At 41.7% G+C, this 24,261-nt stretch overlaps 1 protein-coding gene across 1 annotated transcript in view; it reads right to left on the bottom strand.

Moving 5' to 3' along the window:
* MRPS5 (mitochondrial ribosomal protein S5) overlaps nucleotides 1-24,261 on the bottom strand; it is a 150,116-nt gene that overhangs the window by 69,574 nt on the left and 56,281 nt on the right. The window contains exons 3-5 of the mRNA XM_089686502.1: nucleotides 20,526-20,648; nucleotides 8,932-9,168; nucleotides 1,380-1,414 (exon numbers count right to left, since the gene is read on the bottom strand). Coding sequence (XP_089542628.1) covers nucleotides 1,380-1,414; nucleotides 8,932-9,168; nucleotides 20,526-20,648 — 395 coding nt within the window. The remainder of the gene's footprint in view (nucleotides 1-1,379; nucleotides 1,415-8,931; nucleotides 9,169-20,525; nucleotides 20,649-24,261) is intronic.

Raw genomic sequence — 24,261 nt, 5'->3', positions numbered from 1 at the left:
GTCTTACCCTCTGGTAAAAGGCTGCGTATGGTGTTGGTGGAGGATTTCTTCTCTCCCCCTTTGGGACAACTCATCACTTTTTTTCCCATGTGATATATGGAAGATTTCATCACAATTCTAAGGACTGTTTTCCTTTAAGACTTTCCTCTCATTTATAATGTTTATGTTGGTTATGAGAGATTAAGCGCTACATTTTGTACAGATTTTAAAAATACATACATGAGTCATACTATATGTACAAAAGAGATCATGCTTTCACTTCTTGGCTATATTCTTACATTTAAACAACACTATTGATTACTGTCCATGATACTTTTATATTTGAGCTAACAGTTAATTTCTCATGACAAGCTTATGGGGTTCTGCCCCCTTCTTCTAGGTCCCAGCAGTAATCATACACAGAGGTTTAGCAAAATCTTAGAAGATAAGTTCACCTTTGAGAACATGTTACATGTTCCAACAATATTTAAGGGTGTAACATGTAACATGTTCCCATAGCTGCAGCCTCGCCCACCGCCGTCCTCGCTCTAAGAGATAATACAGGGAGAAGTCTCCCCATACTGTCAGATTTGAAAACAATGCAGCCGTGCAGGGCTCCGCCCACACAGTCGCGTCATTCATTCACGGACTTCTGTGAATGAATTAGCTGCATGTCCTGACAGTCTCCGTGGCTGTGGGCTTGTAGTTTGCAGTGAACTACCACGGCACTGTGGAATGCCGTGGTAGTTCACTGAAGCTTCCCGTCAGAATTTCCACTTGACCGTACATCCCGTATGCCAAGCATAGATTCTGACAGGTCTGCAGGAGACCTGCATGGCATCAGTGATCTACTGATCGCTGGTGCAATTCTTTCCAGCCTTCTTTGGACAAAAAAAAAAATAAATGCACATTTTTTTACCAGCAAAAAAATGTGCAGTTATTATTTTTGGCCAAAAGGTGAATTTATCCTTTAAGGCAAATCTACAATTAAGATGGCTATGTTTGGAATGCAGTCCTTTTGGTACAATCTAGTACAGCAAAATTAGTAAAAATCCTTAAAATTAAAGAGTGGCCATGGGCTGTTTAATATGAGAAATACTTCAACTAACGTTAATGTTAAAGACTATTGGAAATAACTCAAAACTTTATCCAACTTCATTTTGCCCTTTGCAAAGTCACCGGCGGCTGTCTTGGTGGGGTATTATCTATGTAACTCAGCTGATAAGTCCTCCATTAACATAGAGAATACTCTATCTTGCTGTGCATTGTTTTAGACTGCTCTCTTACAGCACGATTCTTCCACCATAAACTTGATATATTAAATGAACAGAATGGAATGTCACTGCTGCATTTAATTTGCTATTACATTAGAAGCTTGCTAGCAAAGAAATACAACTCACCTCAATCACTTTGCAGTGAAAATCTTCATACTTTTCTGTCGGGAAAAGAAAAAATAGTCTGCATATTTTCAAAGCAACAACAGCAAAAATTAAATTAAAGATTTCTTAATAAGAATTGAAAAATTACTGCTTCTTGCAATAAAAAAAATATGAAGAATAAGGTCTATGCCTGTCACTATGCATCATGATATTTTTTAAACTCAAACATGACGCTGAGACAAAAACGAGAACAAATATATCGTCATTTAAATGTTCACCTTCACACTTGAAATCATAATAAAAATAAGACAAAATTTATGGAACCAAATGGATGTTTTTACTGATTAATATGCCAAAGCAGAGTTCCAATCATTTTTGTGTTTATTAAAAGTCGGCAGCTACAGATTTTGTAGATGCTGACTTTTAATAAACACACGCTTAGCTGTCCCGGAGTCCAGTGATGTTTTCACCTGCGCCATCCCTTCTCCCTTTCTCTCCTCCACAGCGCCGGCATCTCAACTGTGGGCAGCAGGCTGTGACAGCTTGCAGCTTCACAGTCTGGTGCCCACTGTGCATGCGCAAGTTGCGCTGTGCCTCCTAATTGGTCCGGAAGTCTTCTGGGACCTGTGAAATTTCCCAGGAGACTGCAGGAGGGAGGAGGGGGCCAAACTTCTGGCTCACTTCGCCGCAGCGAACTGGCAGTGGGGGGGGGCAAATAAGCGGAGCTTCCACTTTTGAGTGGAACTCCGCTTTAAAATAAAAATGTTATACCTGTATACAAAAGGCACAGTGGCTAAGTGGTTTCCACTGGCAGCACTGGGGTCACTGGTTTGAATCTCAACCATGGCACTACCTACATGGTGTTTTCATATTCTCCCTGTGCCTACATGTGTTTCCTCTAGGTACTCTGGTTTCCTCCCACGCTCCAAAGACATGCTGGTAGGTTGAGTATGTATGAATGGAATTTAGGGACCTTAGATTGTACGTTCTTTGAGAGTTAGGGACCAAGGTGAATGTACAATATATATCTAAAGCGCTGCAGAAATTGACAGTGCTATGCAAGTACCTGAAATAAATAAAATAAATAAATCTAAAAATCAATGAGTGCTTCGCCCATGCAGTGCAAAGAAACAGGTTCATGTAATTGGCCAGTTCCTTGCTGCTCACAGTAACAATCCATTTAATCTATGCTGCCCCGTTCACCCGCAGGAGCATAGAGAAGAAGCCCAGCACAGTCTCCAAGTCATTTGGGTCAGAGTCAGGGGCGGACTGACCATTTGGAAACTCAGGCACTGCCCGAGGGCCCGGGGTCAGTAGCGGCCCCATGAGATGCACCTTTTCATAGGCTTTTTTGAGTTTGGGCAAGGACACAGGGGCCCCATGATCCCCTATTGCCCGGGGGCCCCATGAGTTGTCAGTCCACCCCTAGTCAGAGTATACACAGGATTGTCCCCTTACCCCTATGTGCTAGGGCTCGACCTAAGAACTGCAGTGTGATTCCTGTGCAAATCACATGCGATGTGCAGTGTGAATTGGCACTTAAGGCTAGCTGAAAAAGCTTGTATGGCAAGCTGATGATGCTGCTGCTAGTTGCAAGGCAGTGGCTTGGCACTATCAGCCTGCAGAGGTGAGTGGGGGGAGGGAGCGCTAAGACACATCTACCCTGTGTGCGTTTGGAGATGGACCATCAGCAATGGGGGTTAGTAAAAGGTCCATGTGGAGGTGGTGTCCAAGTCCATCTGTAGTGGGGGGCTTATAGTAGTATGGACTTGTCTGAGGAGGCAGCCGGCTATAAGAGCTTGTAGATACTCCTAATGCATGTAGAGAAGAGAGACAGCAGCGCCATTCTAAGTGTAGACAGTTAAAAACAGGCAGATTTCATGGTAAAATTCCACTCACATAGGTAGGTAACAGGTAGGCATGTCAAGTGACGGAGGTCCAGTGGGAGCATCAGGTCCTTTGGCCACACTCTGGGTGTTTTCCCACTGCTCTGGTGGTGTCCAGGGCTCGGGGAGTAGCAGAGGGGCTCAGGGAGGTTCACAGGGATGATGTCACCGCATGGACTGGGTTTCCAAGATGGCGCACGTTCAAAGCATGCTCACTCCTTTGTCAAGCCTGACAAAGGAGTGAGCATGGTCCGAACACTCTTTGCACAGGCTATGTACAGTACAGTGATGATGTCACAGCTACTTTTACAAAGTAATATCTGTGTTTCCTAAGGCATCTGATGCACACAAAGTGGATTAATATCCTTTGTGACTATTGGGGATTTTATTTCACCAAAAGTCTTTGTGCTTGCAGTTCAAGTTTCGGAACTCTGCATACAACGAGACATGATGGAAAAATATATATTCACACACTTTATTTGTCCAAAAAAAAAAAGCATTGCTGAGAGTGTGAATCATGAGACATTACTAACCACTGCAAATGGGGTTCCTCAAACTCCACCAGCACCCCATCTCTATGATTTTCCTGATTACACATGATTCAGTCTTTCAGGGCTGATTCATGTCAACAAACGTGCACATGTGCTAAAGACCACAAAGGTAAATTGGCTTTTAGAAAGCAAGCAGTCATAAGCATACACAGCTATTTAGGATTCTATATAAAGGTGCTGTGTCTGTATCACACTAAATACACTGCATTCAAAGCTTCTGAACAGGACATAGATGAAGATGCAGCACAGCCCGTACATCAGAATGGATCTGACTGCATTCGTAGGGGTCAATAGGTATTACCCAGTCACAGAGGACGTGGCCTTTTACCCCAACTTGAGAAAGACAAAGACAAAACTTAAATGTCATGGAACTGAAGTAAACATTCTCTTTTTTTGACCTTTAATGGGAAGGACAGTGAACAACAACATAAAGCAAAAAAGATCCAAAGGGAAAAGAACTTGACAGATTGTTTTCTTATCACTGTAGACAAGTGAAAAGGAACTACATTACAAAGTGATTCGGCTGACTAGCTGAAGGTCTTTATTTCCCATATGATTAATCCCAAATAATTTTTTTCCTTTACCACTTTAAACTTACATGTAGTAGACTGGTATGCATAAAATAAACCGCAGGGATAACAGATACAGAAATGCTTTTGCACATAATTTAATATATCAGTTTAGGTATCAATATAGTTTAAATGGTCATAAACCTCAGACATGAAATATGAGCAAAGCATATCTCTCTATAGTGTGTACTTGTCTCAATCCAGGGCACTAATGCAGGCCATGGACGGTGCGAAAAACGGCCGATTTTTCGGGTGAAAAGAGAACAAAAAAAAAATCGGCTGATTTTCGCACCGTTAGTGTGTTAACTGGTCGGCCGTTTTTTGGGATTTTGGCACATTCTTTTTATCAGTGAATGATGGGCAAATCGGCCGATCTTTTTACCAATAAAAAAATCTGCGCATGAGCCGTGACCTGCAAGAAGAAGAAGAAGAAAAAGAAGAAGAAAAAGCATTCTAGTCCGCTATTATATTTGACATGAAAAAGTATTGCGGTTGCAACAATGTATCTATTTGTATCCAAATAAAACATCTGTATCCGAAATGGATACAAATAGATACATTGTTGCAACCACAATACTTTTTCATGTCAAACATAATAGCGGAGCTCTCTGCAGGAAGAAGTAATTAAATGCCGGCCGTAGACGGGACGAAAATCTACCGATTTTTTTTACCGTTGGTGGTAACGTCGGCCTATTGAACAATCAATTTTTCGTTTTCTTTTTAAAAAAAACGGCCGGTTTTCGACCCATCTATGGCCTGCATAAGTGTCATTTCTGTCTGCTGCTTTGTTTCTCTGCTATCAGCATGAGTCACTTCCGACAACAGGAGGACCCTGTAACATGTTCCAAAGATGAACCTATCTTTTAAGAGTTTGTTTATGTCTAGGGGATTTGGAAAAGCAGATCTATGCAGCCCATAGACGGGTCGTTTATCCGTCGAATTTTCGTCCGACCGAAAAATCGGCCGATATTCACACCCTTAGTGGGGCAATGCCATCGGCTCTTTTTTTCATGGATCTTCTCATTTCTTTTTATGGGTCATGCTGGAAAAATCCATAAAAAACAGCTGTTTTTCGTAAGCATTGGTGGCAGCAACGGCCGATTTTTCCTTTATCGGCTGACAATTCGGCCAATAAACAGCCCGTCTATGGCCAGCCCTACAGTACTTACCCAACCTTCCACATCTGCAGGCTCCTGTAAGCTACTAGACCGGTCCCCACATCCTCTCCTCCATTCCCCAGAGGTCTAAGGTCCTCTGATGTCATCAAGGAAGATGCAGAGTCCATAGCCCTGCAGTGGGCATGAACACCAAGGGACAGTCCACCGTTGGAGTATGAAAAATCATGTCTTCTGCCCTGCCTGACAGGGGCTGTGTCATGGTAGAACTGTATCAATTTCAGGACTGTATGGTCAGAAATACAAATCTATTGGCAGGTAACATAGCTTTCATATATGTCCCTTGTCTATGTACTTAGCCACTTGCCTGGAGTTCAGCTTTAAACTCTTTGCGCTAACAGTACGCAAATATGCGGCTTCTCGGCAGGTGGGTCTTGCCGCCAAGAGGACGCATATTTACATACCCAAATGCAAACAAACATGGGCCGAGAGTGCACGCCTTGCGTTCTCCTGGCACAGTGACTGGAACCTAATGGAAAGCTTCTGATTGCTACTTGTGATCGGTAGTTTTCCGATCATGTGACCGCCGTGATAGCCAATCACGGCAGTCACATGATTATAAGCCCCGCCTTGCCTCCCAGCATCGGAAACCCCTTAAAGGGCCAGGAGGCATGGCATTCATGGGTTAGAAAGCTGAGTAGCTGCAATTTCTGACATACCAGTAACTGTTTCATTTGGTTGCCAAATGAAGGCATAGGGATTATTTACTATTATACATATTTTCACATGTTGTGTGAGCAGACCAGCAACAGATTTGCAAAAGGTAAATGCACTACAAACCATCTTCATAGTGGCACACAGGACACAATGAGAACCAAATATAAAGGTTTGGTAAAATTCTGTTTTGCACAAACATCAGCTTGTAGAAAAGCAGTGTGAACAGCAAGCTTTTAGATAGCATTTGCAGAGCTTTCAGCAAGCTTTGTTGAAGTGTTTAAAGCACTATTCAACACCAGTTTGTAAATGTTGAACACAGATTCTAATGGAAGTGCTGATTGCCACTTTAAAAAAGCTGCTAGCAGGCTTTAGCACTACTTGAAGATAGTTGAATGCTTGCTGAAGCCTGCTTGCAGTTTGGTTAAAGTGGCAATCAGCACTTCCATTATGATTTGTGTATAACATTTCCAAACAGGAAATGAAGGGCACTTTAAAGGCTTGGAGAAAACTGCTTGAAGCTTACCTAAAGTTTTGCAAAAGCCTGCTACAAATGTCACAAATGCTTGCTGTTCACACTTCTCTTATACAAGTGAAAGCCCATGTGGCCTGTTTCACACAGATTTCAGCTTGTAAAAGAGCAGTGTGAACAGCAAGCTTTGAAAAAGCATTTGCAGAGCTTTCAGCAAGCTTTGTTAAAGCGTTTAATGTACTATTCTGCTCCAGTTTGTAACTGTTGAACACACTAATGAGAGTGCCGATTGCCACTTTAAGCAAGCTACTAGCAGACATGGGAGTTTGTTAAAAGCCTCCTATTAGGATCTGTGTTCAACATTTACAAACTGGAGCTGAATCATGTGTTAAAAGCTTCAACAAAGCTTGCTGAAAGGTCTTAAAATGCTTTGTGAAAGCTTGCTGTACATACTGCTGTTAGAGAAGCTGAAGACCATGTGAAACAGGCTTTAACTTTGAAGCGCCACAATTTAATTGGGGGAGGGGTGTTAACTGTCCTTATGTAATTTAATGACCGTCAGAAATGTATCACCTTCAGAAATCTGCAGTTGACATTTACAGCTGCCCATTTTAAAATAACAAATGTATTAAACTTTAAACCCAGAACTGTCTATCTCTAAAAACTCCAGTCCAGTATTTCTCAATCTATTTGATCTACTCACAATAAGCAATGTCCAACAGGCACTTTCATGGTGTTGCTGTTAAATACTCCACACATCAAGCACACTTCAAAAGAACAATGCCATGGCAGCACAGCTGAAAGCATCAAAATCAAGCAAACAACTTGTAAAAAAGCTAAAATTAAAAAAAAATGTATAGATTAAAGTGTTGCTAAACCCACAACAGTAAAATCAGTCTGTATATGCAGTAAAGCATGCTGGTTATATATCTGTGGAACATAAGGGGTTAATCTGCATTGTCTAAAAATACTGTTTGATCCTGTCTTCCCTGATCCTCCCCTTCTCCCAATGTCCCCCTCTTATCTCCTGATAAGACAGATCATGTGAAGACACTCTGCACATGCTCAGTTTGGTGTGTATTGCTAGAGAGGGTTTTTTTCCCACTACAGGCTTTAACATGTACTCGGCAGGACACTGATAGAGGTCACAAGACTGCTCTAACTGCTGATGAGAAACGGTATTTAGCAGTTTATATTTACTAAAACAATTGCACTTCCATGTTCTGTGTACTGTGGAAGACCAGATATAGTGAATGCAGGGTCCTGGGTTTAGTATCACTTTAAGTGTTCTCTTAAACAAACCTCTTTTTGCTGACTAATATATACCAGGGCTATTTATCATACATGAATCATGACACCAGAGTTCCAAAAACATAATGTCTTTAACTATAATCACCTCGGTTCCAGTGATGCGGTGTTCTGCCTGTTCACCATTTTTTTTTTTACCTAAAGTTCCACTTTAAGAAGTCTACCTGTAAAGAAAATACATGCTCTGCTGTCCGCAACACTTCCAGGCACGTCAGATGCCTGGTTCCCCTACTGTAGTTCCTTGCAAAGCCCCCCATGTCTCTACTCTAGTGCTCAGAGGGGGAGTAAGCATCTAACACTCGCAAAAGCGTTGGATGCAAAATATTTTTCAATAAGTATATGTCTTTCAAGACTTGGAAAATTGTTGGCTGGGCAGCGTGACTGTTAAGTAGGAATTCTTTTCTTTGCAGGTAGGCCTTATTTTCTAGTTCTACAGACAATGCGGATGATATACTAAAATCGGGAGTGCAAAGTCTGGTGCAGCTGTGCATGGTGGCCACTCAGCTTCTAACTTTAGATTGTAAGCCCCATGAGCAGGGCCCTCCTATTCCTTCTGAACTGAAATGTATTGTAATTGTACTGTCTCCCTTATATTGTAAAGCGCTGTGCAAACTGTTGGCGCTATACAAATCCTGTATAATAATAATAATAACTTCAGCTTGTTCAGTTAAGCTTTGACAATAAAAAACCCTGGAAGCTGATTGGTTCCTATGCAGCACTGCACCAGATTTTGCACTCTCCAGTTTTAGTAAATCAACCACAATGTATTTTTAACATCCACATTGTCCAAAAAGTAGGCCACCAGTGTATCCAAAATCTTTGGTGAAAACTTAAAAATGGCAGGCATAATCTAACTGTATGCTACAGGTAAAGACACTTTCCGTTTAAATACAAAAAAAAAATGTATATTTTCTAATCAATATCCTGAACTTTAAATTTGCTTAAGTTGCTTACTTACCTCCATTAGGACCTGGATCGGGATGTCCAATACTGACACCACCCCAGTTTCGCCCAGTCCACCCTGGCTCTTGTCTTTTAACTCTGGTCTTCCTTTTTTTCTGCCACTCATCTCTCTGCTTAAAAATCTGAGCTTGCACTTCTTCCTGTTGCTCTTTGTTCCGCTGTTGAATGGCATTTTCCTTTGAGTGTGTGTATATAGGTAAATTCAAACCGAGCCACAGAAATCCAGATTTTCCTATGATAGAAAAGGTGAAGTGGTATATCTGAACAGTGTCAGGTGGAAGAAGATCTGCTCAAAATATTTTGGTATAGTTAAGAAATAGGGATGCACCAATACCAATTTTTTTTTTTAAACACTGAGTACGAGTACCGATACTTACTTTTTTAAGTACTTGTCGATATCAGTTACCAATACCTATTGCCTTAGAAAGGATGAGTGGTTAAGGGATGGGATAGGTCAAGGGTGGGCAACCTGCGGCTCTCCAGGTGTTGTGGAACTACATTTCCCATGAGGCATTGCAAAGACCGGAAGTTGCAAGCATGACTCTACAGGTCCCTTGAGACATTGCAAACTGACAGTTACAGCTATGACTTGCAGAGGCATGATGTAACTTGTAGTCCTGCAACAGCTGGAGAGCTGCAGGTTGCCCACCGGTAGGATAGGTAGACAAGGCTGAAAGCTAATGTGACTGTTGGAGGGAGGGGGGGTTGGGGGAAGAGGGGGGGTTGTGAAAGTTGCTAGGTGGCAGAACGGGACCTTTAAGCTGTACAGTGGGGTAGCAAAGGAAGGAAAACAGTGACTAAACTAGGAGTTGGATAGATGGTAGTGATAGCTGACAGGAGAGTGGGGTGATGACAGGAATGTTTGACAGTTGTGGGTAGTTTGTAGAATGTGCAGGGGAAAGGGGGCGGGGGATAAACTGAATGAGCAAGGAGTGGCCACAGTAAGATGAGAGCAGGGCAGCAATCAGAAATTTTGGGGCCTCTTACACCAACCTAGTGTCACCCCATATACTGATAGCAGCTAGTGTGGCCCCCAGACAATGCACAGAGGAGCAGCATGGTGTTGGGCCCCAAAACCCAACACAGTAGAGCAGCAGAATGCAGCCCCTGGGTGCCTCAGAATGCAATGTAGGAAAGTAGCAGGAGCCCAAGACACAGAACATAAGTGCAGCATAGTGTGATCGCTGGTTCCCCAGCATACTTTCAAGGAGGAAGGCAGCAGAATGTGGCCCCCCTCCCCCTGCACAATATAGAAGAGCAGAATGGTGTGGCCTCTGGGTGAGACCATAAGCTGCCTAAACCATAGCATAACACATGCAGCCCGTCCTTGTGTAGCCTCCAGGTCCCCTCCTTACTCATTCCAGCCAAGCCCCATGCCAGTCTCACCTGGATGAATTGTATGATGAGAGTGGATTTCCTTCCATCACCACCAGCCGGTACTTCTGCTTGGCGCCCTCCCTCCGGTCAGACATCCCATAGTCCACAACAGAACCTCACTGACTGAGCAGGGCCGTTCTGGAGGCAGGGCCTACAGAGGGACCTACAGCTGTGTGTGAGTGCGAGAGAACGGCAGGGCCACCCACATAGTGGGAAGGGAGGAGGATGTGGAGAGTCATCGAGCCGGCCAGATTCACATCGGAGGATGACAAGTGGGAGTGGCTAGGGTGTTTGTGTTATCAGTTGTTAAGGACACGGTGACTTACCCTTAACAACCAATAATTTGAAAAATATGTGTATCCCGCGCCACCTATAAGTGAAATATGTGACTAAATAAACCACTGTATAATAAAATATAAATAATACTGAATCCTATCCTGGGAGTGGCTGCAAACAATAAAGTGTTCCCACAATAACTGTAAAAAACCCAAATATATAAATGTTGCGCCGCCCTGAGCTCATGTAATCCATTCACCAAACTCATCATCAAATAAATCATTTTCAACAATTCAACAAACCTTTCCTTATAACGGAATCCACATATCATATAGTGTCCACAGTTCATAAATTGTGTGCATCTTCCTTCATGAAATGTGCCGCTTTATTCTCTCCCATAATAAATGTGTGCCACCTCCTAAATACCGTATTTTCCGGCGTATAAGGCAACTGGGTGTATAAGACGACCCCCTAATTTTCTAGTTAAAACATTTGTTTTGAGCTATACTCGTCGTATAAGACTACCCCCCTTCTGAGGCAACACCATTTAACCCCTAGCCTACAGGGCACTTATACCCACTCCTCCCCCCCCAGGCCAATTTTCAGCTTTCAGCGGTCACACTTTGAATGACAATTGCGCGGTCATGCAACACTGTACCCATATGAAATAGGTGGCACTGATGAGGGGGCACTGGTATGTGGCACTGATGGGCATTGACAGGCATCACTGATGGGCACTGAAAGGCAGCACTGATACATGGCACTGATAGGCAGCACTGACTGGCACTGATAGGTGGCACTGATGCGCACTGATAGGCAGCACTGATAGGTGGCACTGATTGGCAGCACTGATAGGTGGCACTGATGGGCATTGACAGGCAGATCATCCTGAGCCCACCCTTAGAGAGATTCTCTCCGCAGTCACTACATGCAACTCATCTGTAGCGGTTCTTACTGGGGAGGTGAAGAGGATGAGGATGGAATTGACCCTGGTGCGTCAAGATATGCAGAAAATGTGGGACCGCAATGTGGCCTCGGAGGGGAGAGAGTACCCTGGAAGATGATTGGCAACCATTACATAGGGATGTGCGATATGTGCAATCGATCGCTTCTACTAACGCCTCTAGATTGGAAGATTTGGAAAATTGGTTACGCTGCAACAATGTGCGCGCAGTGGGTATCCTGTAGCCTTTATTGTAGCTTGGCTGACCTCTACCTTTTGCAGTGCCGCATTCTCCCCATGTTTGCAGTAGAACGTACACACAGAGTCCCAGCACATGCTCCTCTAGTCGGCGCGCCTCCTCGACCCTTTTTGTTCAGACTCCTCAATCGGGACAGAGATCCCATTCTCTCCAGGGCCAGAAGCAAGGGTAACCTGTCAGTTAACAATGTTCAAGTATCCTTATTTCCAGATTTTTCCGTGGAAGTTCAAAAGCTAAGAGCAAAATTCCTGGATGTCAAGAAACGTCTTCGGGTATTAGGCCTTCAATATGCCATGCTATATCCGGCTAAACTTTGCATGCTTGCGGATGACGCTTCTCACTTTTTTGATAATCCTAATGCAGCCTTGCAGTGGTTGGATGGAGTGGAACATCACCTGGCAAACTCCCCTGGAACCTGACCTTGGGTACCTGGTTGATCCTTAGTGCCTTAAACTCAGCTTAGCAGAACAGCGGGGTATTGCTCTCACATTTCCTTCCCTTCTTGTATCGTATTTTTCTCCCGCTTAAGTTGGGGCTCCTCCCTTGTTGGGCTTTCCTTACCTTTACCTGCTGTGTGCTTGACCATGAGACATTGTGAAAACCCCAACCTGTTTTTGATCCTGAAGGGACCTTTTGGCCTCCTGCCAGTGTCTTCAGTTAATATATTTATGGATCTGTTGGCCTACATGTCAGTAATAATTTCAGTATTCCCCCTTGTTTTATTTATGGTTCACCTGGGATGTTTGTGTTTAGTGGACTGCATGTTGCTGGGTTTATCTTCCCTGCTTCCTGTGGCTGTCTTCCTGGTCACCCTGACCCATGTGATCTGGGTCCCTCCTACTGCCTATCCACTCATTACTCCCCTCGGGGGGCTTTAAATCTGTCCACGAATAAGTTATCCTTCCCATTTTATCCATATATATTATGTCTGTCTCCCATAAAGAATTGATGTGTTTATCCCGGAATGTAAGGGGCCTGGGAGATAAAACTAAAAACGGGGTGCGGTCTTCCATGTACTTAAACATTTAAAATCATCTGTAGTATATTTGCAGGAAACCCATTTGAAATCTTGACACTGTCGGTACCCTCTCGTTTATTTTCCATACAATATCATTTCCACTCTACGTTTTCTAGAGGTGTGTGTATCCTCATCTCTAACTCTATTCAATTTGTTCATGTGCAGGAGTGGATTGATGCAGAGGGCAGGTATATTTTCCTACTGTGTACTTTGAATGGGTTTCGCTGCATAGTGGCTGCGGTATGTACCCCGCCCTACTCTTCATAGGTCATTCAACACCTAGCTCAATTTATGGCCAATCATCCTGGTGTTCCCCTATTAGCGTTGGGTGATTATAACAATTGCTTACTCCCTAGCTTGGATAGATTGCCTTTGTAGGGGCAGACAATTATCCTCTCAGCCTACCCCATTTGCTAATTTATTGGTGGAACTGGGCCTCCGAGATGTGTGGCGGATGAAGTATCCAACAGCAAAATGTTATTCATATTTTTCTGCTACTCATGATGGGCTTTCACGCATAGATTTGGGCCTTGGGAACATGACTATCCTGCCATATGTGTTTGATGCTGCGTATGAACCCAGGGCTTTATCTGACCATGTCCCTTTCTGGTTCAAGCTAGAGGTGAAGCTATATCCGCTCTCGACCTCTGTGGAAGGTGAACCCATTTTGGTTGGCACTGTTTCCGGAGTCCGAGTTGATTCCGGGGAAGTTGTCAGACTTTCTGCAGCGGAATGAAGGCACGTCTCCGCCAGGAATGGTTTGGGATGCGATGAAGGCCTTCCTGCGTGGCTTGATTATCCAGGAGATTTCAGCGGTTAAGCGTAGATCCAGGGAGTGGGAGGAAAAGGTACGGCTAGATGTTCAACAGTGGGAGGTTCAGATGATCAAAGACCCAAGCCCCTGTAACTGCACCTCCTGGAAAGAGGCGCAAGCCCTTTATGAATCAGTGCTTACTCAAGTGGCAGATAAGCAATATTTTTTGCAATAAAAATATTTTGAGGAAGGGGAAAGTACAGGGCACTTTCTTGCTCTTGTGGCGTAGTCATAACAAGGGGTGTTCACTGTAGACAAGATTGAGGATGCTGATGGAGTGATCTGCACGAGTCATGCGGAAATCCTGAGAGTTTTTTTCATCACTTTTATGATGAACTGTATGCTTTTAAAACTAACTACCCATTCTGAGCTTTTGCAGTTTCTAGACACCTGCTCTTTTCCTGTTTTATCGGAGACTGATCAGAGAGAACTGGAGATGCCAATTACTGTTGAGGAGTTATCTGAAGCTTTGGCAGGCACCCCCAGTAGTAGATCTCCGGTATTGGTAATATCGTACATAAAGATCAGTCGGAGTTTACTCCTTCTAGAGCGATGGCTAATAACATTCATAGACTTTCTTTGAATTAGCAAATTCCAATGGAGGGCAATTTTGTCTTTGGATCCGGCCAAGGCATTTGATAGCGTGGAATGGCTTTATCTATGGGAAGTATTGTCTAGATTCGGCTTTGGTCCCAAGTTCATTAGCTGGGTGCGCCTTCTCTATGCAGCACCTAGTGCTCGAATCCGGGTTAACGGGGATTTGTCAGAATCCTTCAGGCTGTAGAGGGAGCGAGGCAGGGTTGTCCTCTCTCGCTCCTTTTGTTTGCTTTGGCGTTAGAAACTTTAGTGATTTTGGTGCGACAATCTTCGGACATCGTCAGTTTTACAAGGGGTGTTCTTTCGGAAAAGAAATCCCTTTATGCGGATGACACACTGTTACATTTGGGCGATGCTTCCACATCCTTAGATGCGATGCTTCCACATCCTTAGATGCTGTTATGTCCCTTATTGAACGCTTTGGTGTATTTTCCGGCTTTAAAATTCATTGGCATAAATCGGTGTTGATGCCCGTGGATCCTGTAGAACTCCCCCACCCGGGCCTGTGCACAACACATCCAAGTAGTGTCTACATTTAAGTATTTGGGGCTGATAGTCTCTCTTTATCCTAAGCAGTATATTTCTCTTAACCTTTTACCTCTACTCTATCAGCAGAAATGGAAGTGTAACAGTTGGTGCAAACTCTGTCGGTGGTGGGTAGGGTCAATTTATTTTTCATAACTCCCCCATATGGATTCCTAAGTAATGGTTTCATCACTTAGAGACCCAGTTTAGCAGTCTTATTTGGAAAAAACAAGTGGCTAGGATAGAATTGTCCACGTTGAAATATGACAAAGAGTTGGGGGGGGGGGGGATTGGCGGTTCCTGAGCCCAGACTTTATTTTCTGGTGGACCCACTGCAGCAACTGGTTGGCTGGGATTCGCCTGATAATACTGATCCCATTATTAGTTTGATTTCCCTTCCTGATCCCACCATTTCAGCTCTCTCATCTTGAAATGGCTCTACTGGTCCTTCCATCCATGGCTCCAACTGCGGGCCTCTTGAGGTGCGTCTGGAGTACGTTAAATGCGTCCTTTCATATTACTGGCTTTCTTTCCTGTACTCCCTTGTGGAATAATCCGCAATATGTAGAATTGGCTAAATTGGAGGTTTTTCACGACTGGAAGGATCGAGGCCAGAAATTTGTTTATCAGATGTATTCGGGGGCAATCCTAAAGTCCTTTTCTCAACTGCAAATGGAATTTACATTTACACATAAGCATTCTTATTATTATCTTCAGCTACACCACGTGATGCAGGTTCAGTCTTCGCTCTCGAATCTCACATTGACAGACTCAGCTTTTCTTAAGGATGTCACTCTGGCAACCCATAAGAAGGGCATGATTTCTCAGGTATACTCCCAGCTATTGTCCACAGTACAGGTTCAAGCTAGTCTCCAGAGCAGGACGCAGTGGTCCCGGGATATTGGAGAGTTTGCTGGAGATGTCTGGGATGCTGCCCTGGAATCTGTTCCAGGAATTTCTCTTTCTCCCTCTCATAAATTGTCTCAATTGTTTATTCTCCATCAATCGTATAGGACCCCTGTGCAACTGTATCGGTGGGGCAGGTGGGATTCACCTGATTGTCCGAGGTGTAGGGTCCAACAGGGTGATTTAATTCATATGATCTGGCGTTGCCCAAAGTTACATAGATATTGGAGTGAGGTTTTCCAACTTATTTCTCTAGTATCGCAATATGCTGTTTCCCAGGATCCCTTGCATTGTCTGTTGGGGGCACTGGACCAAGAACTGTTCCAACCAGGAGGGTATATTATGGTATCTAGACTTTTATATCTAGCTAGGAAGTTGATAGCAAGGTACTGGTTATCATCGGCTCCTCCGACTAGTAAGCAATGGATAGACTATGGTAATTCTTTACTCCCACGGGAGAAACTCACGTACCAACATCATAATGTTTATCGTAAGTTCCAGCAGGTTTGGCAGGGTTGGCTGGATACACCTGGGTTCGCCCCTCCTCAATTGATAATGGACCGACTTCTGCAGATGTGATATTTTATATCAGGTGTGTGGCTCCCCTCCTCCCCCTGGGGGAGTTCATGTGCATCTCCCATTCTTTTTGATGAGACATCTCGGGTGAACCAGAGGTTGTTGTTGATGTGGGGTTTTTTTTATTGCTTTCTGTTTACATCTGGTTGGGAAGGAATAAGTCTTAAAAAAGGAAAAAGCAAGATATTGTCAAGAAAGTTTTGGATCCTTGTGGTCTCTGTTTTGTTTGATTACCATTTCTGTTATTCTGTTTATTACGGGATCTGTGTATCCAAGTTGTTCTATTTATGTGTAGTCCTGCTGTTGCAGTATTGTCATTGAGGATTCTGTAAGTACTGTTCCATTTTCTCTATTAACTTGACAATAAAAGTTGTTTGGATTAAAAAAAAAAAAAAAAAAGTGAAGGTGAGCACAGTATTTGAACGGTGGTAGATACACAGTGTGTTTGTTCACAACTATTTAGGAGGTGGCGCACGTTGATCACAGAAACTAATAAAGTGGCACATTTCATGAAGGAAGATACACACAATTCATGGACTGTGGACACTATATATGTGGTTACTGTTCTAAGGAAAATTTGTTGAAAATTAGAATATTATTTATTTGATGAGTTTTGGTGCGCAGATTACATGATCACAGGGAGGTGCAACAACCGATAATTGCCTGCATTCTTTTGTTTACATTTCAACTGTCAGCAGGGATTCCCGTTGACAGCTGAAAGAACCGAACCTGAAGGTATTGGTTTTTAGTATTGATGCATTTGCACGAGTACGGATATTCGTGCAAATGCCTAGTATCGATACTGGTATCGGTGCAACCCTAGTAGCAAACAGTATTAATAACTTTAGTAATAACTTTTGCAGCATGAACTAATCCTTGTAGAGACAAAATGTTCAGTTAAGCATATAAAATAATGCAAAGGTGTATTGAAAGCCCTTTCTCATTGGTATTTTAACTTGACCAAATATAAATCCACATTCTACTCTTTTTAACAGACACCGCATGGAAAAGCACACCTAAAGTGGATATGAACTCAAAAATTAAGATTTGCTATGTTATAGGGAACATCTAGAGAAATATTAAAAGAGTAAAAATGAGAAAATACACACTGTAAAAAAAAGGTGCTTTATACTTAACCTCCAGAAGGTTTTACCCCCCTTCCATGACCAGGGCATTTTTTGCTATTCAGCATCGTGCTACTCTAACTGGCACTTGCTCAGTCATGCAACACTGGACCCAGATTAAATTTATATCATTTTTTCCAAAAAATAGAACTTTCTTTTGTTGGTATTTGATAACCATTGGGTTTTTGTTTCATATTTTTTATTATAAAAAAAGAAAAAAAAAAAACAAAACAAAACATATTTTAAAAAAACAAATACAAATATTTTATACTTTCTGTTATAAAACATATCCAATTAAAAAAAATATAAAAACTCTTTGTAAATTTAGGCCAAAATGGAATCTGCTACATGTCTTTGGTTAAAAAAAAATATCCCATTAAGTGTATATTAATTGGTTTGTATTAAAGTTATAGTGTCTACAAACTATAGTATACTGGAATTTTCCCAGCTATGACACTATACTGATAACATCTAGCGGGACTGGCAATCTGGTGCTATCAGAATCTCACTTGGAGGTACACTAGCTGTGTAACACTGACATCAATAGTGACACTAATACAGTGATCAGATACAATATTGTACACTGTCACTGTACTAATGACACTGGCTGGGAAGGGGTTAACATCAAGGGGCAATCAAAGGGTTAATTGTGTGCCTAACAAGTGCAGTGTGTGTAAAATATGCTGCTTTTACTAAGATCTGGCTGCTTTGCAGGGAGAAGAAACAGCCGGATCAGTGCTCTGTGCGTGTTTGTAAACACAGGACTCTGTGCTGTGATTAGACACAGCTGATCAGCAGATCTCAACCATAAATCATTGGCTGACAAAATCGCACTGTGTCCAACCACAGCGCAGGTCAACAGAAGCAACCCGGCAGAAGCCCGGATGTAGTCCGGCAATGTTTATTTACATTGCTGAGCCCTCCAGCTGCTGCCCGGGCACAGTAAATCCACTGTGACTGGGCGGCAAGTGGTTAAAGTATATGTAAATCTTCACCTTGTAAAAAAATAAAAAACATTCAGTTTAAAATAAGAATGAAATTCAAAACAAATGTGCATATACATAAAAAAATTACTTTTTTTCCCCTTTTTTATAAGTAATTACATACCAACTGTTCAGAGCTACATAAGGAACTAGGGGAGGAGAAACAGCAGCCCACTGATCTTCCCAGTGAATGGCTGTGCAGGGGGGGCATGTCAGCAGATGTCTGACCATTGGGAGGACAGCAGGCTGAGTTGCCAGCACAGCTAAAGAACTGACCATAAAGGGTGAATACTTGTGAGCTATTATGAATGAGGTATTCAGTGAACTATTAATAATTATCTACTAGTATAATGTGCTAGGTTCGCTGGCACTTACACAAACCCACTTAATTGTGTTCCTATTATTCAATTGTATAAATTTATTTATAGTGCCGCGCTTCTATTTTCAAATCCTTAATCATGAATTATCTCACGCTTATAAATACATTAATTAATGCCTAAATCGATACATAAAATGATTTTTTATCAAATTAATTACTGACTTGTAAATAAATTAGAATAAATATAATATAAATAAATCAAAACCATAATCTGTGCTAATACATTTCATATGTAATCAATCAATCAATATTGTGCAAATTCATTAATGGATGTGCAAATACAATCAATAAAGTGCATAAATAAAGTATTTTATAAATATGTGCAATGTGCAGGTGAATTCCTTATTCCCTCTCTCCAGGTGCCGTGTGGTCTCAATATGCGCTCACCTTAATATTTGCCTAAGTATATTTAGGCAAATAAACTTTTAATCCTTCCAGGATTGATGGGATAATGCTCATATGTAAGATGTAGATCTATTGAAATCCTCCTGTGCTCTCCTCTTTCTCCATGTGCAGCTGCTCATGAATGAGTGTTAACAAGCTCTATGAGAATCTCTCATTTCCCCTCCTGGGGACACCTTTTCCTCGTATCCTCCTTTCACCAGTGTGGGGAGTATAGATCAAATGAAAAAAAGAAGAAAGACCATGGTGCCTTATCCTTATGTATAAAAGTGATTTATTGCTGCCAGGTGCGGTAATACACAGCAGTATATGGCACTTTTGTAATACAGGTCAGCAGTGGATATATAGGTCAGCAGTGGGTATATAGTACTCTGCCTCTGCCTCTCTTTCTGCCTCTGCTTCTGCTGGAATCGCCGAGCCTCTCCGATGCAACGTCGTGACGTCAGAGTCCCTCCCCTACGCGTTGCGTCACAGGGTCACGTGACTTCATCAGGAAAAAAATGATTGGACATCACGACTCGCCTATGTAAATATATATACCTCGGCCGCCATTTTATTGAAGACCACATGGGCACGGCCATTTTCTTAGTGATTTTTAGTATCTATAATTAAACCCAGTGTTTATCCATGTGTATCCACGCAAGTATAAACTTTCTGTCTGTCAGACGTTGCTAATCGGATCAGCTGTATTCCATCTCCTATATATCAACTTTGGTATCTTTACACAGTACCATAAACCTATCTTACTCGGCTAACTTCATTATAAACTAAATCAATCTTTATTACCCTATTTTATCTTTATGAAATAAAATAAAAATACATATAAAATTAGTTACATCAATTATAGACACCATACATATAATCTTCTATCAGACCTAATATTTTCAATGTTTATTAAGATTAAAATCTCTAAAAATCCTTATCAAATCCTTTTATTACCATTATCATATTATAGTAATACTTAATTTTTAATTAGAATAATAAATATTTAGATTATATTTATTCTAATTTATTTACAAGTCACAGTAATTAATTTGATAAAAAATCATTTTAGGTATCGATTTAGGCATTAATTAATGTATTTATAAGCGTGAGATAATTCATGATTAAGGATTTGAAAATAGGAGCGCGGCACTATAAATAAATTTATACAATTAAAGAACTGACCATGCTGTGCTCTCATGCCTAGTGTGGTCAGTTTTTAATACAAAAGTGGAAGAACTGGCAGGAACACCAGAGATTTCACACAAAGGAAGCAATACAAAGAATGGGATACTTTTTCATGCAAGTACATGGTACAGCAGGAACACATCAGGAATATGAAATGTTGGGTTTACCTATTCTTCAAGATTTAGCAAGTTGGCCTTTATATCACTCACTCTAAAGATGATGACAAAGTAAAGACCTTACCATTTCCAATATGCTGTCCAGTGTTCAGATTAACTTTAATCCTCCTCTTGGTTCTTTTACCTCTTCCCTTTCGACCTCCCGCTGACTCTGCAATCACTCCTTTCCATAGCTCATCTGCTGTCACTGAAATTATAAAAGGTTGGAGCTCATAGTTATAAATTGTGTCCAAGTAGAACCAATTAGCTACTTTTCAAACAGAAGTTGGCTATGCAATTTAAAAGAGAATGGCACCTTTAACACGTATGTTCCCCCATCCAGTGATCTTTCCTCCAACATAGTCCCTCCAGTGGAGCATGACTTGCCCATAAGAATGAATGGGGCCACAGTACAAAGAGTCAGCTAGGACCTTTCCGGAAGGAAGATTGCTGAATTCAGGAGGAAGATAATTATTATCACGCATGGACTACACCCAGGAGGTTGGGAGTTAAAGGACAACTTTAACCACTTCAAGTCCGGACACTTTTACCCCTTTCCCGCCCAGGCCAATTTTTAGCTTTCAGTGCTATCACACTTTGAATGACAATTGTGCGGTCATGCAACACTTTACCCATATGAACTTTTTAGCATTTTTTAGAAACAGATAAAACTTTATTTTGGTGGTATTTATTCGCCACTGGGATTTTTATTTATTTTGCTATATAAATGAAAAAGTCCAAAAATTTTGAAAAAAAAAAAAGTGTTTTTCTTATAACATTTTGCAAATAAATAATCTTTCTTCATATATCTCGTCCAAATTTTATTCGGTTATCTTTTTAGCAAATAAAAAAAAAAATAACCCAAAGTGACACTGTACTATTTGTGGGGGGGTGATGAAGATTTTTTTTTTTTTTACACTGATTGCTTTTACACCCATAAAGGCTGTAAAAGCAATAATTTCTCCTTCTCTCTGGCTGCATTCTTGCAGCCATTGAGAAATACTGTGAGAGCTGTGATTGGTCACAGCTTGTCACATGGTACAAGCCTGTTGTGACTAGTCTTGTACCATGTGACCATTGGCCAATCAGTCATCACATGATCGGGACCTCACACAGAGATCCCGTACAGCGATCGGTGTTCCGCTGTGTCCTGGGCACCGGATCACGGTTTTGTACAGGTTGAAAATGCGGGCGCAATTTATGAACAGCAACCCGCTCCTGCACTGCTCCCGTCCGTCCGTTTATGTACATGGCCCGGACGGGAAGTGGTTAAAAAAAGGTAAGCTTGTCCTTTAAAGCAGAGCTAAAGTATCTTTTTTAACCACTTCAGCTCCTGAAGATTTACCCCCCCCATGACCAGGCCATTTTTTGCTATACGGCGCTGCGTTAGTTTAACTGACAATTATGCGGTCATGCAACACTGTGCATCAATGAAATTTATGTCATTACAAATAGAGCTTTCTTTTGGTGGTATTTGTTCACCTCTATTTTTTTTTTTTTGCATCATATAAACAAAAAAGACCAACAATTTAGAAAAAAAAAAATTTTTACTTATAAAAAACATATCTAATAAAAAAAAAATCAAATTTCTTCATAAAGGCCAAAATGTATTCTGCTACATATTTTTAGTAACAAAATCCCAAGGAGCATATTGATTGGTGTGTAAAAAAGTTATAGCATCTACAACTATGGTATACAGATTTTGGATTTTTTTTTTGGGAGGGGTGACGATCAGGAGGGCTGCTGCAATATTGCAGCGAACAGTTTGACACTAACAGACACTTTGTGGGAACCAGTGATACTAATACCGTGATCAGTGCTAAAAAAAATATACACTGTCACTATATTAAGTGACACTGGCTGTGAAGGGGTTAACATCTAGGGCAAGCAAAGTGTTAAATATATTCCTAACCAGTGTTTTACTGTGTGCTATTATTACTAACAGATGTGCTGGATTGCATGCCGTGCTTTGCAGGAAACGACAATCCAGCACATCAACGGTGACAGGGCACAACTCTGCCTTGTTTACATAGGCAGAGCTGTGTCCTGTCACTCTCCTTGATGATCAACAGGTGGAGGCGCTCATCCACTGGCAGACACCTGTTGATTGGCTTCTGCTGTGCCAAATCACAGCAGAAGCGACACTCTGGTGGTGAGCACGCACCCCCTACAGCAGAAGTGCTAAATCACAATTATATACGTGATTTTGCACAGAACATCCACCCTGTAGCAGTAAATCTGCTATAGGGTGGATGGCAAGTGGTTAATACAAACACTTCAAAACTTCAGGTAAAAATTGTGCATGCATGCATACTTGCAAGTCTATCTTTTGCTTTATCTTTATTTTAGATTATCTTTATACCTTTTTGCACTCACAAACAGAACAATATTTAGGCAATTTCAAATAAACTGTAGGAGTAGGTTTTAGTGATAGTACTTGTTTGGCTACACTTGCAATCAAAAGCTGCTTTACTCCTGGTTCACACCGGTACAACATGAGATTTACAAATCTCAACAGAAGTCGAATCTCAAGTATTTCTGTGACGCGGTCTAAAATTTGAAGTAGCGCAATTTTAAAAATAGTTCCTGCACAACTTTTTTCCGATTTCATTTTCAATTGCATTTAATTCTATTAAATGAACTGGCAAGCAACAGTGAAATCGGGAGGTACAAAATGCACTGATCTGCGGCTTTGAAAATGCGCTACTTCAAGTTTAGTAGCATGATTTCAAAGTAGCATTCAGTGTGAACCAGGGCTTTAAAGGCTTATATTTAGGGTGTAACATGGTGCAAATGGGCCCCCCTACCGTCATACCACACTCAGGTGCCGCGGCCTTGCAAAGCTAGACAACAGAGGCTTGGTGTCAGGAATGCCCCGGAAACACCCACTGACCTAGTGAAGTGAGCACATAAGAGTGCAGGTGGTGTATTATCCTTTAGATACTTATGCAGGCCATAGACAGGTCAAAAACCAGCTGTTTTTTTTAAAAAAAAAGCAAAAAACGAAAAATCGGTAGTTCAATAGGCCGACGTTACCACCAACGGTAAAAAAAATGGCCGATTTTCGTCCCGTCTACGGCCGGCATTTAATTACTTCTGTCCCTGCAGAGAGCTCCGCTATTATATTTGACATGAAAAAAAAGTATTGCGGTTGCAACAATGTATCTATTTGCATCCATTTCGGATACAGCTGTTTTTATTTGGATACAAATAGATACATTGTTGCAACCGCAATACTTTTTTCCATGTCAAATATAATAGCGGACTGGAATTCCTTATTCTTTTTCTTCTTCTTGCAGGTCACGGCTCATGCGCAGATTTGTTATCGGTAAAAAGATGGCCGATTTGCCCATCATTGCCGGGAAAATCGGCCGATCTGCAAAATCGGGCGATTTTTTTCCAATTTCACCGATTAAAAAAATGTGCCAAAATCCCGAAAAACGGCTGATCAATTAACCCACTAACGGTCAAAAATCGGCCTATTTTTTTTTCGGCCCATTTTCGACCAGTCTATGGCCTGCATAAGCTGTTAAGATGAGTTGCCTTATCCACCTGGCAGTAGTTGATTTTGAATCAGAATGTCCTTTGTGAGGCCCTGATAAAACAAAAGATGAAGTCTGTCTTTCTTAAAGAAGCTTTTAGATCGGGGGTCAGCAACCAGTAGATCGTGATCTACCAGTAGGTCTCAGCCAGGTGACTAGTAGATCATGGTCTGGACTTGCTGACCCGCCATCCCAGAGCTTCAAACAGAGTGCAATACAGAGGAACTACTTGTAAAGTTGCAGCAAGAGCTGCATAAGCCGATGTCTCCTCTGTAGTGC

This window comes from Staurois parvus, unplaced genomic scaffold (genome assembly GCF_062004578.1).
Source record: "Staurois parvus isolate SC_StPar_1 unplaced genomic scaffold, SC_StPar_1.0 ptg000401l, whole genome shotgun sequence".
In the NCBI taxonomy this organism is placed as follows: Eukaryota; Metazoa; Chordata; class Amphibia; order Anura; family Ranidae; genus Staurois; species Staurois parvus.
Note: the sequence above shows the minus strand (reverse complement) of the source record. Positions and strands in the feature narration are given on the sequence as shown.